Genomic DNA, 15,101 nt, shown 5'->3' with positions numbered 1-15,101 from the left:
ACGGTGGGACTGCTCTGAGACTTGATCATGCTACTCAGAATGTCCACAATTTCAAAGTTATGAATTACTTATTTCTGGAATTTTCCATTTAATATTTTTGGACTGCTGTTGACTGTGGGTAACTGAAAAATCATGGCTAGAGAGGTGGGGAGGCTCTTGTACTGCCAGATGTTCTTGAATTCCCATGTTCTGCCAACACAGTAAGGCTGACTACCATCTACTAGCCTCAGTTGTCAGCCAGGGCTGGTAGGAAGCTCAGTTTAGAGTCCTTCAAGTGCAAGCTATTAATGAGCATTCTCCCAGTTTCCCAGTTTCTCAAGTGGCTGTTTCCACTATGCACCTACTGAATACTATATACACTGTTAAGTGGGGGCTAGGGATAAAAGAGTGCGTGGAAGACATAATCTCTGCATTCACTGGAGCTTACAATCTGTCGCCAGCCAGTAAATAATTCACAAAAATACAATTTGTGGCCTGTGAAGTACTGGATGGGATGTCCCTGACTGAGGTTGAAGTTTAGGGACAGTCTTTTTAGAGAAAGAACATTTAAGCTGAGATCTAAGAGATGAGCAGGAGTGGGCAAGGCAGGGAACAACATGGGCAAAACCCTTGAGATGACGTGAAAACCTGCTGGGTTCCAGCAGTTCAGAGACCAGTGGAGCAGGAATCTAGAAGCAAGGATGAAAACATCTGGACAGGTGACCAAGAGGTGAGGGCTGGAATCAGGGAGTGCTTTTTAAGCCCCTTTCAAGATTATCTTTCCAGCAGCAGTGGGAACTAATTGAGAACAGGATAGATAAGATTTGATCTGTAATTTAGACTAGTCATTGGTATATGAAGAATGTATAATTAGTAGTAAGAAAGCAAATTGAGACACTGGGAGGAGAGTTCAGTCATCCATCTGGGTAATAGGATGGTGGCTTATAATAGAGATACAGTTATCTACTAGAGATGAAGTTATCTTGGATGGCCTAAGTACCAAAACTGCTTCTTGAGTTGCTTGGTGATTTATCTTTGATATATCTTATCCATGCAGAAAGCTTCACCTCTTTGGTGCTCTGGGGTTCTAATAATTAGGGAGATGGAAATGAAACCATTTTTTCAAATCAGTACTATCTAGTACTGGAAAGAGGAGCTTGAGAGGAAACGGAGTTGTGTCGTTTGTCCTCTTTGCTTTTGGGTAGTGTTCTTGCTTGGTCGTCAAGCAATAATTCTCGTTCTTAGCCAAGCAGTAACGGAGGAGTGTGCAGCTTTCCCTCGTCCACAGGTGATGGTTTTGGTAAACCATGAAGGTGCTTATTAGGATTTCTAGTTTAATACTGCTCTCTACTCGAGTGGAAGGAAAGAAGTATTTTTCTGTCTCTGTAAGTGAAGCATTTGTTCATTTTCACAAAGATTATAGAACTGGTATCTCGTTCTCCACTTATTAGCCTGTTTATATCTTTGCAACAGGATTCTTCAGCCTCTAACAGCAATGCATCTTCTTCCTAAAATTCACTTAACTTAGAACTATAAGGATCTAAGTTCTACAATATTTCCTTTTTTTAGGTTTAGCATCTTTAAATTCTAAAGCTAGGTCTAATTAAAACAAGACAGAACCAAACTTGGTAAGTCAGATCTTTGAAAACTGCCTCTTAAACTTTTTCCTTTCTAGAGAGTTCCGGTTAATGCATTTCATTCTTGCCCACCTCAGCCCAAACTCTAGGAAATAGCTGAAAAAATAAACAGGACATTGAAGCAGGAATACCTTCACAATGAGTCTCTAAAGAACATAGTAATGGGAGAGTGCTCTCTCCCAACTCACCTGTGACTGCTTGATTTTTATGTCCTAGCAACCAGGATATTACAGAGACATCTCTTCCTGACATTGTTCAACTATGTAAATAATCAAAGAGAAGAAAATGCTCATTACTGGGGGAAAGCAGTAACATCAACAAAAACCCAAAGCCAAAGAACAACAAAGCCCCACAAGGATTTATAATTAAATAGTATGCAGGGTCTTAGAATGCTGAAGTTGGAGCTCAACGGTCCAAACGTTGAGTTACATACGCAAAATGAGGAGTATGCGTTTTCCTTTAAAGATCATCTGTGGCTTTAATTCTCTAAGGGTCCTATGATCCAAAAGAGATTAAGAACCAGTGAAACAGTAATTTCTTCCTGAGCTACTTTGGTCATCATCAATCATTTCATAGAAAACTGAAGGGATAAGACACTTCTGAGTTAGTTATTTGTTCTTCTAAAGTTTTAGTAAATGATTTGTTCAAATATGCAATTCTGTGAAACACCAAAACAAACTTCTGACCTAAAGTTCAGATGGGATAAAGCGTCAACATGATGGGTAAGGCCTATTTCACATTCAAACTTCAGTCTTTGAAGGAGTAGAAGGGGTGAACCCAAGTTAACAAAAACAATTTAAAAACCATACCAATAATCATAAAATGCAGCAATTCTGTCTCAAAGGAGAATGACATGTTTATGATCAGGTGAAGCATTTGTAAAGGTAGCTTGTGTTTAAGAATATAACACTTTGGGTAATTTAAAGACGTTTCTCCTCTTTGGGTGAAACCTGCATAAGGCTTTAGAGATGACCAACAATCACTCTGCACACGTTAGTTCTGAGTGACTACTGCTGGCTTTTCATGATCTTTCTTCCAGTGGGAAACCACAATTGAGTCCAAGGCCAGATTCCCCTGTGATTAAGTGCAGAGCTGATTCAAACGTGATCCTCATTTGTCTTATTTAGATCACTGCAGAAACATTTAGGGATCCAAGTCAGTGTCTGGTGAGGTGTAAATGCAGAGGTGAAAGGTGCTGGATGTTCTGAATTTGGCACAGTTTCTTAGAGGTCCTTGAAAGTTCACGTGCAGAGGGTCTGGCACTGTCGTTTGTAAACTTTAGTGTTGCCGTATTTCAGGAGGAATTCTTGAGCTTGTTGCTGCATTTCCTGGGTCACAAAGCCAGGAAACTGGGACCCGATGTGAAGCAGGATGAGGCAGCACTCCAGCACGTCTGGGAAGGGCCAGGTCTGAAAGATGGCATGGGGATGAACAAGGAAGCATTAACAAGAGAGCCACAAACATCTGCAGAGAAGGCACCAATGACACTTCTTCATCAGTTACTCTAAGGAGAGATGATACTCAGAACTGGGATGTCCCTCTCAAACGATACAATCTTTCCTAGAGCCCGACTCAAATGAATTTAAAACATGATGCTTCTATTATGATGCTACTAGGGCCACATCCAATACGCCTGTCCATCTGTAAGCGATCAAATACATGGTACCAACTAATTTTACTTTATCGCTCAATTATAAAATGTTAGATTTCTCTGAAGGCTGCGGTATAAAATTGTTTGCATTGTCAGTGGTTCTACTCTCACAAAACATTTTAGTTCACCAAAGGATCCCAAATTTGAAGCACATACCAATGTGTACGTATTTCAGAAACCTAACAAAGTAGATGACACTAAAGAATTTGGTGTCTGGGAGTTCCCGTCGTGGCGCAGTGGTTAATGAATCCGACTAGGAACCATGAGGTTGCGGGTTCGATCCCTGGCCTTGCTCAGTGGGTTAAGGATCTGGTGTTGCAGTGAGCTGTGGCGTAGGTTGCAGACGCGGCTCAGATCCTGCATGGCTGTGGCTGTGGCTGGTGGCTACAGCTCCGATTGGACCCCTAGCCTGGGAACCTCCATATGCCATGGGAGTGGCCCAAAAAATGGCAAAAAGACAAAAAAAAAAAAAAGAATTTGGTGTCGCCAACTAATACAAAAATATAATGTTTTACCAAATGAACTGCCATTAAATCTTACCTTAATACTCTCAGGAAACTTAGCTATTCTCTCATTCGCCTCCGTAAGCCTTTTGGTTAATTCAGGCAGAGAAACTGGCTCATTTTTTTCTTCTTTCCTAGTAACAACAACAACAACAGTAACAGTAAAGTGCATGTCATATGTCTTGCCCCACATGACTTTTAATTCTGTTATCCTGTAAACAAAATTACTTTGTCCTCTGGGTCTTTATCTCATCTTTATAAAGGCCAAGAGAAGAGAATTTAACCTGACATAATATCCCATTTTCAGAATGCAGTACTGTTGCTCACCACTGTCCAAGCCCCCACTTCTCAGACACAGAGCTCCAATAAATACAAAGGACCTTCAGGAGATTCCATCTGCAGCCAAGTGCAGAGAGCCTGGATCTCTCTGGGGAATGGGTTAGAAAGAGCTGGGATTCCTACCCGTGGGGTGTGTGGATTCATGTTTTTTTCTCGGAAGAGCATGTTAAGCTTCTCAAAGAGGCCCTCTGATCCCAAGGTTAAGAGCTGCTGGGTTAGAGAACTCTGTAGTTTCTCTTGCTACCAGAAACAAACCTAAAGTGTTGCCTAGAGCATGAGAGGCCAGTGGCATAGTAACTCAAAATTGTGACTTAAGATTTCAGCTGGAGTATTTTTAGAGCAAAAAACGTAATTTTACTTTTTATTTATTTATTTTTTTAAATTTTATTTATTTATTTATTTATTTATTTTTGCCATTTCTTGGGCCGCTCCCACGGCATATGGAGGTTCCCAGGCTAGGGGTCTAATCGGAGCTGTAGCCACTGGCCTACACCAGAGCCACAGCAACGCGGGATCTGAGCCGCGTCTGCAACCTACACCACAGCTCACGGCAACGCCAGATCGTTAACCCACGGAGCAACGCCAGGGATTGAACCCGCAACCTCATGGTTCCTAGTCGGATTCGTTAACCACTGCGCCACGACGGGAACTCCAATTTTACTTTTTAAAAGTTAGTAATAATAGCTTTAAGTTTATTGGCTGTACTAGTTACTATGTATTTTAGGCTCTGTGCTGGGCGGGGGGGGGACATAATCAAGGTAAAAGTCACTCAGCCCACCAACCAACCAGTAATTGTTAATCACTGCAAATGCCCTTACCCGAGTGCCCTGTGATAACACAAATGGACTTTAAGGTGACTGGTGATCATCCCCCTGGTTCCTGTTTTTTCCCCTCCTATCCGGCTCCTATCTTCAATGGAAGGGTGATTGCTGCAGGATGCTACAGCAGTCTGATCACCTGGGATTTTTCACAGCCAAGTGTGTAGTTTTGTATACTACTCTTTCTGTGTATTTTTTGGGACAGTACCAAACAATTGAAAAACAATGTTTTCATTAATGATGCAATAATGGAACTCCCCATTTTACATGACTGAATTTTTTTGTGGTTTTTTTGGGAAAGAAAGCATGATGCTTTTATTTATTATAATGATTTTTATTTTTTCCATTATAGCTGGTTTAAAGTGTTCTGCCAATTTTCTACTGTCTAGCAAGGTGACCCATTCACACACACATGTATACATTCTTTTTTCTCACGTTATCATGCTCCATCATGACTGAATTTTTTTGATTTTGGGGGGAATCAACTTACTGCACAAAGGGAGAGTTTTGTTGCACTGTTGTTATTAATAATATATATGATTTTGTTTAATTTTTAAATCAAGCAAGGTTGGAGTTGGTACTCCCTGCATGGATGAGGGAACTAAAGCTCAGAGACATTTAGATATTATTAAGACTCTTGGCTTGAGGTCACTGAGTGGGGCCAGGACTGGAGCTCACATGTGACGCCAAAGCCTGTGCCTTAGGGAACATTTTGTGGTGCTTCCAAATGACCTGATCAGTCTCATCAAGTACTACATGGGAATCCAGCAGGGAATTTCCGTCTTATACTGAATCAGTACTTACCTCTGGCTCTGAGGGCTAGAGAGGGACTCTTCTGCTTCCTGTTCAGGTTCATTCTTATCAGGGCCACTGGCTGTGGATTTACAGAGCTGACTCTTCTGGTGCTGGCGGATCATTTCTGCCAGGGTCTCCTGGACTTCAGCAATGGTTCTCTGTGAGTTCTGGAGACTGGCATGCTTTTCTGAAATGAGCTCCTTACAAGTGTTCAGCATTTGCTCACCTTCTTCTGTGAGTGTCACATCTGGTTCTGGAGTCTTGCTTGGCTCTGGCTGGGAAGCTTTGGGGTCAGTTTCTTCAGGGCTGACATTGTCCACCTGTTGGCTCTGCTCAACAGAGGTTGTCCTTCTGTGAACAGCCCTTATCCAGATGCTAGATTCGGGGCAAGGCCTGGAGAGAGACCACCAGAATTCATACAGACGTCCATAAATAAAAAAGGCCTCCAAACTTTTGAAAGCTGGTGTGGTCGGGGACTCTTGGTCACTCAGTCTGTCTCTTAGGTGGTCACAGCCTAGAAGAAGAAAAAGATTGAGGGTTGTGCATTTCTTTATCTGCCAGAAATGTGGCCTCCTGCCCACATGTTTCCTGTTATCCAAGATGCAAATTAGATCCTGGGAAAAAGAACAGCAGTGATCTATGCAGGGGACCATATGTCTTCTACTAAAAGCCAACCAGAGCTCAATACTTCCTGGCCTAAGACACTGTTCTCACTACACCAGGCCATTCAAAGCATGATAGGGAAAGTATGCCATCTGTCCTACTGAAGGGTCTGGTGGGGAAAGGTCTTACCCCACCATGTCCCTGGAAAACCACAATGCTTTATTTAGTTCAGTGACTAATTATGCAGCTTAAGGAATGTCTTCTCCCTTCTTACTAACTTGTGAGCACATTGCTATTTCTCCCTCTCTCTAGCTGTGTGTAGGAAAGTGTATAGGAGGCAGTACGTAGGTAGGTAGGACCAGGTGAAGGAAAACAGCTCAGTCATTCTGCCTACCTCTAGGAGTTTGGGTAAGGGAATTCACACTTTCTACTAAATGACATAATAGCCCATCTGTCTGTCAATGACCTGTGTACACCTGGTGCCACACCACTGGTGGTGGGTGTGTACCAGCAGAGGTGGGGGTCTTTTACCCTCGGGAAGAAAGGCTGAGTGCACTTCCTGCATGATGGTGAAGTTGCCCGAATCGTAGCTCTGCATCACAGCCCGAAGCAGTCCTTCCACAGCCATGTCCCAGGAGGCCAACTGCTGGCTCAGCACTGCCAAGGTTAGGTCATGGCAAATGTGAAGCAGGAGCTGGAAAGAGGAGCCAGAGTCTCAGTTAAACATCCTCCCACAGCAAGCACTGGGATGACACCAGAAATGTTCCTATTAACTGCATGTGGGAAGAAGTACACACAGTCCACAGTTAAGAAAGGTGTTCCTGTGTTCACCATCCATTTTTGCTTCCTCATCTGAAAATTTTATATTTAGTTGCACAGCAACATACACTGTCTGGTGTTAAAAAGTCTGTTCGTGCTAAGAAAATGCCTTAATATTTGTATTTAATTAAAACAGTTTCTGGTTCTAAAAGCTGTAATTAAAAAAATTCTGGTGTGTAATTAAGAAAATTTATCAGGTTTTAAGTGTGCAACTTGATGAGTTCTGACAAATATATATATACTATATATATATACATCCATGTGGTAGTTATCAAGACAGGTTATCAAAATCAAGACGTAGAACATTTTCACTGTAAAATACTCCTATGCGCCCCTCTGTAGTCGACCCCCTCCCCAGCCCCTGAAAACAACTCATCTAGTTTTTGCCAGTATCATTTTGTTTTTTCTAGAATTCATTTGAAATAAGAATGGAACAGTGGAGTATATAGTCTTTTGTGACTTGGTTCTTTGATTTATCATAATGCTTTCAAGATTCACTGATATTACTTCTGCATTAGAAATTTGTTCTTTTTATTGTTGGATAGTATAGTTTAACACTGTATGGCTACACTGTAGTTTGTATATCTATTCACTAGCTGATGGCCATTTGGGGTTGCTTCTATTTGGCTATTGTGAACTAAGCTGCTATGAACATTTTTGTACAAGTCTGTGTAGACACCTGAGTTCACTTCTTTTGGTGAACTATCTAGACAGTGGGGTTGCTGGGTCATCATGCACATGGATGCTTAATTCTAAGAAACTGCCACACTGTTTTCCAAAGTGCTGTACCATCTGAGGACATCTCATTCCTCAAAAACATGAGTGTTCTCTCATCAAAAGAAAAACTGGGTAAACTGAGGTTGTCTTCATAGGATGGGTATAGGAGCTATAATGAATCAACCTATTCTCTGTGCAAAAACATGGACAAGTTTTACAGACAGGGGTCACATAAACAAGCCACATAATAATGCACATGGTCTGACGCAAGGGCTGTTTTTGGTAAGCCAGGGAAAGGGAACGAAACTGGGCAAGGGAACATGAGGGACTTCAAGCTGATTTTGTTTCTTTTACCAAAGACAAAAAGAATATACAAAACAAAACTAAAAAACTCCATGAAGCAAAAATGACAAAATGTGAACATCTGTTAATTCTAATTGATAGGTACTTATTCATTGTATTCCTCTTCATTTTTAGACTTTTTTTTTTTTTTCTTTTAAAAGGGAATACAGCTCTAAGACTAACTTCCAAAATAAAGGGTTTTAATTAGTCTGAAGGGATCTCTCCAAGGTTTCTTGGGCTTGCCTTAGTTTTTTTTTTTTTTATTTTTTATTTTCCCACTGTACAGCAAGGGGGTCAGGTTATCCTTACATGTATACATTGCAATTACAGTTTTTCCCCCAGTTTTTTTTTTTTGTAGAATGCAAACTGGCATTTTACATGTTGCCTTGTTGTACTAGACGTGGATTAAAGAAGTCTTACTCCTGAGAGGTTAGTATCAAAAGCTCACGTGCAGGGGTACCTGTTTGGAGGGGGTGTTATTGGTAGCAGATGGGTACTTGATATTTTGCAGCTGCTGAAGGGCTGCCTGGTACTGCTCTGGGGAGTCGAGGCTGAAGGCGCTCTTCCATACTGCGGTCACCCTTTCCACGAAGCACCCTTCGCTGCCCGAGGGCCAAGCATTGTAAGAGGAGGAGGCGCTTTTGCCCTCCGAAAGCTGCTTTTCCTCTAGCTGCTTGGACAGCAGCTCCAGAAGGCAGAACACCAATCTCTGACCCTGGAACCAACAACAAAGGAGAGGAACTGTCAGGCAGGGAAGTGCTCAGTTATCTGGAGATTTCTCCAGTCTCTCAGTCTCCCTCTTTGCATTTGAGCAACCACAGACAATTTTTCCAGATGCCTTTTGAAAGATTCCTACCCAGAGCCCTTGGAGCTTAAGCAACCATATTTACAACATGAAATCCCAACTATAGCCCTATTCACCGAAACTTAAGCCACATGCAGCCCAGCTACCTACGACTTGTGGCCCAGTTTGAGCCAAGAGGGGGTGGACTCATCCAGTTTTTTCCCCTTGCCCAAACCTCAGATTAAGGAATACAGAAGTTAAAGCTTAACAGGCAGAAGGTGCTGGAACAGACAAGTTGTGTAGCTCTAAGGGCCGGGGCAGTGGTTAGGGGCCATGTCCAAGGAGGTTTAACCGAGGGAGTCAACTAGAAGAGAACAAAAGCAGAGAAAAGGCCTGGAGAAATACTTATTTTTACTGGATTTTCAGTTGCCATGAGATTCCTTGTGTACCCCCATAATATTTTCTCAGTTAAGCTTGGGAAGGTCTTTGTTCTTATAGCCAAAACAGCCCTTAGCAGAACAATGTTTAGCATAAACTTAGGTTTTTTTGCTTTATTAAGGTTGCCATTTTAGGGGAGAAAAAAAAGAAGTGCCAAATAACCACTCTGGAAACTTTTTTTTGTTATGGTTATCTCTCTAAATTTGGTCACTTTATAAATAATATACTAACCGACACTATCCTTTGAGGGTGTTCTACTTTTACCTCCATTTTTTATTTTGCAGTTCCCAGAAAGCTACGCCTCGCCTAACATTTTTCTTGGGTAAGGAATATTCAGCTAGGAACTCGGGTCTTTAGGCTGAGTACTGAAGGGAAAGAGGAACTGAAGAAATTCACATATTGCCTGACAAGCAAAGCTGTCTAAAATGGACCAGATGTTTACATGTTTTAAAAACTAGGTGAGGGAGTTCCCGTCGTGGCGCAGTGGTTAACGAATCCGACTAGGAACCATGAGGTTGCGGGTTCGATCCCTGCCCTTGCCCCGTGGGTTAACGATCCGGCGTTGCCGTGAGCTGTGGTGTAGGTTGCAGACACGTCTTGGATCCCGAGTTGTTGTGGCTCTGGCGTAGGCTGGCAGCTACAGCTCCGATTAGACCCCTAGCCTGGGAACCCTCCCATATGCCGCGGGAGCGGCCCAAGAAATGGCAAAAAGACAAAAAAAAAACCTAGATGAGTGTGCTGATGCTTTTAAAACAATCTGAATTTTGATGTGTCAAAAAGGACAGTGGTTATTTAAGTTACTCGTTTTTAACCAGATGGAACAGAATACTTAACACAATGGTTTGATTTCCCCCAATTCGTTACAGCTTACAGTTGAAGAGGGCTGCTTTGGGCAGAGCACCAGCCAGCCTCTCTCTTCACTGATGTGCTGATGACATCAATGACGGGAGGCCAGACTGCCAGCCCAGAGAGGCTGAGCTGCTAAGCAATGGCGATACCTTTCAGGGACCACATTATCCCTTTCTCTGAGTCGGGTAAGGGAGAAGCCACAGTTCTTAAAGGGGCGCTGCATGGCCAGGACTTGCTGGACGCTTCTGGGGATAGCTGCCAAATTGGTACAGCTTGTCCAATTGGGTAATTCACTCAGACTCTGACTAGAAAAGGACTTGGGGCTCTTCCCTCTTAAAAGCAGGAGAGGCAGTAACAGACTGACCTTGAGACTTTCGTGGAGCTGCAGGGCTTCCTGGGCTCCCACCCAGTTCCTGGCCATAAGCAGCTCTTGGGCACATCTGAGAGCCAGGGAAGCAGACAACTCACTCTCTCCTACGATGGAAGCCAACTCTGCAGCGGTTCTAAGTGATGCCGCGTCCCCCTTTTTGGCCAAGACTTTGGCTGCGTCATAAGCCGAAGTGGCCCCTAAATAGCTGAAATACAAAAGAAAACTCAAGCCAAGGGTCATAGACAGATCTCTTACTCCTGCTTCATAGCGGGTTGAATCATTTCTTTCTGTCCACTTTGCTAGCGTGCTTTGCCGTGGTCCCGGTTGTGGCACTGCCTGTGGCTGTCCCTGTGAAGCCTGAGGCCAGCGCAGAAGGGAATGAGGCAGCATAATACAGGTTAAGGAGATAAAAGAAACCTCAACAGTTGCCAAGTTGAGCATAAGCAAAGAAGTCATTCCCTCTCATTTTCCACACTTAATGATAGAAGACATCCCCAAAGAAAGGTGTAATTTCTTGGACAGTTATGGTCATTTATATAAATGCCAAGTAGGTAGACCTTGATGAGTCTTATGAAGCTGGGTTTAACACACATATGCTTTTTAATTTGCTGGTCACCTTACCCCACCTCTAAACTCCTCGCTTCCATTCTTGTCCTGCTCTCTGTGGAACCTCTTCTTTTTGGGCGCCCTCCTCTTTGCCTCAGACTTACCATTTGGCTGCTAAGGCATAATGACCGTCTTTTTCTAGGATGGCTCCCCAGCTGAGGTACAGGTCTCTCAGGATTGGGTCCTCTGGGCGCAGCCGGGCCTTGGCAATGGCAATGGCCTCCCTAGAGGCAAGAATAGGCAATTAGCCAATCTGAAAAGGCTCCTCTGTAAGAGACCCTCAGAAGGGCTGCAGGGCAGGATAAACTGTCTCTTTTATGTTGTCTGTCTTGTTCTAATTTCCCATAAAAAACAGTATTCCTGTATTGAACGGCAGGTTAAAACCATGTGCTGCATTCGGTTTTTTCCTAGGTCAGCAGTTCTTAAAAGTGTGGTCTGTGGATTCCTGGGCATCCCGAAGGCCCTTTTAGGAGGTTCATGAGGTCAAAACTATTTCCATAATAATGTCAAGAGGTTATTTGCTATTTCTTATTTGTACTGATAATGCAAAAGCAATGGTTGGTAAACTGCTGGCATCTGAGCAAGAATCCAGATAGTGGCCCCTGTAGTTAAGGTACATGGCCTTGATAAAACAGGAAAAAAACTTCACTGAATCCTGTGTATCCTGTTAATATTCCGTGTGACAAAATGGGAAGAACATTTTGTGTTCTTTGCTGCATTCCAGAGTACGATGCTTAGTTCTACAAAAAACTTGTACAAATTGTGAGCTGAACTAGTTGCTTTTTTTTGTTGTTGTTGTTGAAACCTTATTACTGCTTGAAAGAAATAACAAATGATAGTTATTCAGCGTTGAGTATTTGGCAGATGTTTTCTCGAAAATGAACAAAGTCTGTCATTTCATGGAAAGCAACCAACTGTACTGTTGCCAATGAAAAAATCTGAGCTTTTAAGTGAAAACTTGAATGTTAGGGAACTTGTGTCTGCCACTGTGAGCTTGAAAGCATCCCCAAAATTAAGATTTTTCTGATGAAGTAATAAGGAATGTGATTTGGGGGAATATTTTTAACAAAATATGTTAGCATTTGGAGGATCTATATAACTCAGTGAACTACTATTTTCCAAATGACATACAACCTCTGAGTTGCAGCAACATAAATCTGTAGCTGGAAGAAGTGCTTTAGACTAAGGTGATTTAGAGCAGTATTTAAGAAGTACATATTTTGAGACCTCCACTTCCAGCCATGATTGACTGATAACTAGTACCAGACTTGTCTTCCTGTCACAAAATTAAAACACTGGGCAAAAGACACTGGACACCAGGCAGCACAGGACTGTCATCCTGGAAAGAAGGAAACAAATGCTCTAAGCCCAGTCATGGCCCTGGCCCTGCCTAAAGCCATTTTCCTAGGGGGAACCCCAGCAGAGCCTCAGTGGTCAGAGCTGCGGGGAGATGAAGCAATTGGAATTTGTGGGGCAAGATCCTAGGAAGAAGCCACCCAGAGAAAGAACTCCACAACCATGCTTATGGATCTTGTTGAGTCTTTGGTTTAAACACAAAGCAGTGCATGTGTTGGAAAGTCCTGAAGGCTGGATAAAGAATAATCAGGGAATGTGATTAGCTGAATAATTCCCAGAGCTCATTCAGGGCTTGGAGACATCAGTTTTGACCAGCCAGACATTTGAGTTCAGATTTGTTGGATTACACAAGGCATTTGGGAAAGACACCATAAGGGGAGCAGTTTAAGGATACAGTGTTGTCACTGCGTGGCTCTGGTTATAGCTGTGGTGTGGGTTTGATTCTTGGCCTGGGAACTTCCACATACCTCAGGCATGGGCAAAAAAAAAAAAACCCCAAAACAAAAAACAAAACAGCAGAAGGTAGGAGGGCAAACTAATTCTAGAATATAGATTTCTCTCAAGTTGTCCTAGGAAAACTTAAAGACAGCCAGAAAACACCAAGCTGATCTGCAGGGAACTTTACTGCTTGCCGAAACAAGAGTCCTGCATTTTCTAAAGACAACAGGCCCAAACAGCATAAACAAAAAGAAAATCTCAAGAGTTCTCATTGTGGTATACAACTAGCATCCATGAAGTTGCAGGTTCGATCCCTGGTCTTGCTTAGTGGGTTAAGGATCCAGCACTGCCATGAACTGTGGTGTAGGTTGCAGATGGGGCTAGGGTCCCACGTTGCTGTGGCTATGGCGTAGGCTGGCAACTGTAGCTCTGATTCGACTCCTAGCCTGGGAGCTTCCATATGCCGTGGTGTGGCCCTAAAAAGCAAAAACAAAACAAAACAAAATAAAATCTCAACAAAGCCATTATATGAAATGGCTGAAAATCAGTGGTGAAAAAAGTCCTACAAACAGTCAGAGCATAAAGACAGTTCTTGTGTAACCAAGATAAGAATAAATGCAGTAGTCGAGTCAACAGCGCAAGGCAAGAAAAAATGGAATATCTGTGAAGCACAGAAAGACAAAAACCTTCCTATCTAGAAATTTATACCCAGTGAAAAATTAAGACTATTATGGACAAAGGTGATGGACTATGTCACCAGTGGAACTACATGACAAAAAATGCCTAAGTTCTTTAGGTGAAGCATGAATTGATAGCAGGTTGAAACTTAGATCTTCATAAGAGAATGGAAATAAGAATATGGGCAAATAGGGAACTCCCATTGTGGCTCAGTGGTTAACGAATCTGACTAGGAACCAGATTCCTAGGAGGTTGCGGGTTCAGTTCCTGGCCTTGCTCAGTGGGTTGAGGATCTGGTGTTGCCGTGAGCTGTGGTGTAGGTCGCAGATGAGGCTGAGATCTGGCATTGCTGTGGCTGCAGTCTAGGCGAGAGGCTATAGCTCTGATTGGACCCCTAGCCTGGAAACCTCCATATGCCGCAGGTGCGGCACGAGAAAAGACAAAAAAAAAAAAAAAAATAGAATATGTACATATGCACGACTGGGTCACTTCACTGTACAGCAGAAATTGACAGAACATTGTAAATCAATCATAAAAAAAGAATATGGGCAAATATAAAAAAATGTTTACCATTAAAAAAAAAAAAAAGATTATAGGTAGTTCCCCTTGTGGCTCAGCAGGTTATGAACCCGACTAATATTCATGAGGATGCAGGTTCCATCCCTTGCGTTGCTTGGGGGGGTTAAGGATCCGGTGTTGCGGTGAGCTGTGGTGCAGGTCACAGACGCAGCTCAGATCTGGCATTGCTGCATCTGTGGTGTAGGCTGGCAGCTGCAGCTTCGATTTGACCCCTAGCCTGGGAACTTCCATATGCCACATGTGTGGCCCTAAAAAGCAAAAAATAAATAAAGGATTGTAGCTGATAAGCCAGTATTAAAGATAAAAAAAATACTTAGTTGATCCAAAAGAAAATAGCTAAAGAAGAGATGAAATAGCAAGATGGTAAATTTAAATCAGTCACACCAATATTTACATTAAAACACTCCAATTAAAAGGCAGACTATCAGACTGTATAAAAAATAATACCCAACTATATGCTGTCTCCAAGAAATGTTTTGCTCCTTTTGTCTTCCGTACTTATATAGGCATTGCGAAGAAACCTTGGACAGAAAGGATTCAGACCAGTCTCAGGAGAGTGCTTACTGCTAGAGGAGGGATGAAGGCAGAACCAGGGGAAGGCAGTTCAGTGAAGTCCGGAATGTTAAACTGTTCTCTTCACCGGTGGGGCTTAAAAAAGTTCCTCTTTTAATAATTCACTAAGCTGTTCATTTGTATCATGCTGTTTTCTCTGTTTGTGTTAACAATAAGGAAGTTTAAAAAAAGATCTGTGGCAAATTTTGTTGAAAGTTAACATTTGTTGAGTATAGGTGGTAGGTGCA

General features: G+C 42.5%; 1 protein-coding gene and 1 long non-coding RNA gene across 5 annotated transcripts in view; one reads left to right on the top strand and one right to left on the bottom strand.

Moving 5' to 3' along the window:
* Nucleotides 1-2,068: 2,068 nt before the first annotated feature.
* The window catches only part of GEMIN5 (gem nuclear organelle associated protein 5), a 47,685-nt gene continuing 34,652 nt past the window's right edge, over nt 2,069-15,101 (bottom strand). For all 4 annotated transcript variants that reach the window (XM_005672598.4, XM_005672599.4, XM_005672600.4 and 1 more), the window contains exons 22-28: nt 11,355-11,474; nt 10,639-10,849; nt 8,664-8,918; nt 6,857-7,019; nt 5,732-6,236; nt 3,808-3,904; nt 2,069-3,025 (exon numbers count right to left, since the gene is read on the bottom strand). In XM_005672598.4, coding sequence (XP_005672655.1) covers nt 2,858-3,025; nt 3,808-3,904; nt 5,732-6,236; nt 6,857-7,019; nt 8,664-8,918; nt 10,639-10,849; nt 11,355-11,474 — 1,519 coding nt within the window. In that variant the 3' untranslated portion in view covers nt 2,069-2,857. The remainder of the gene's footprint in view (nt 3,026-3,807; nt 3,905-5,731; nt 6,237-6,856; nt 7,020-8,663; nt 8,919-10,638; nt 10,850-11,354; nt 11,475-15,101) is intronic.
* LOC146395679 (uncharacterized) lies at nt 6,190-13,300 on the top strand. The gene is made up of 3 exons (XR_014831029.1): nt 6,190-7,929; nt 8,306-8,450; nt 8,546-13,300. It is a non-coding gene; the product is annotated as an uncharacterized LOC146395679 (long non-coding RNA).

Source organism: Sus scrofa, chromosome 16 (assembly GCF_054392235.1).
Source record: "Sus scrofa isolate SSC_HxYL_T2T_F1_AM1 chromosome 16, Sscrofa_HxYL_maternal_Yorkshire_Landrace_v2.0, whole genome shotgun sequence".
Classification (NCBI taxonomy): Eukaryota; Metazoa; Chordata; class Mammalia; order Artiodactyla; family Suidae; genus Sus; species Sus scrofa.
Note: the sequence above shows the minus strand (reverse complement) of the source record. Positions and strands in the feature narration are given on the sequence as shown.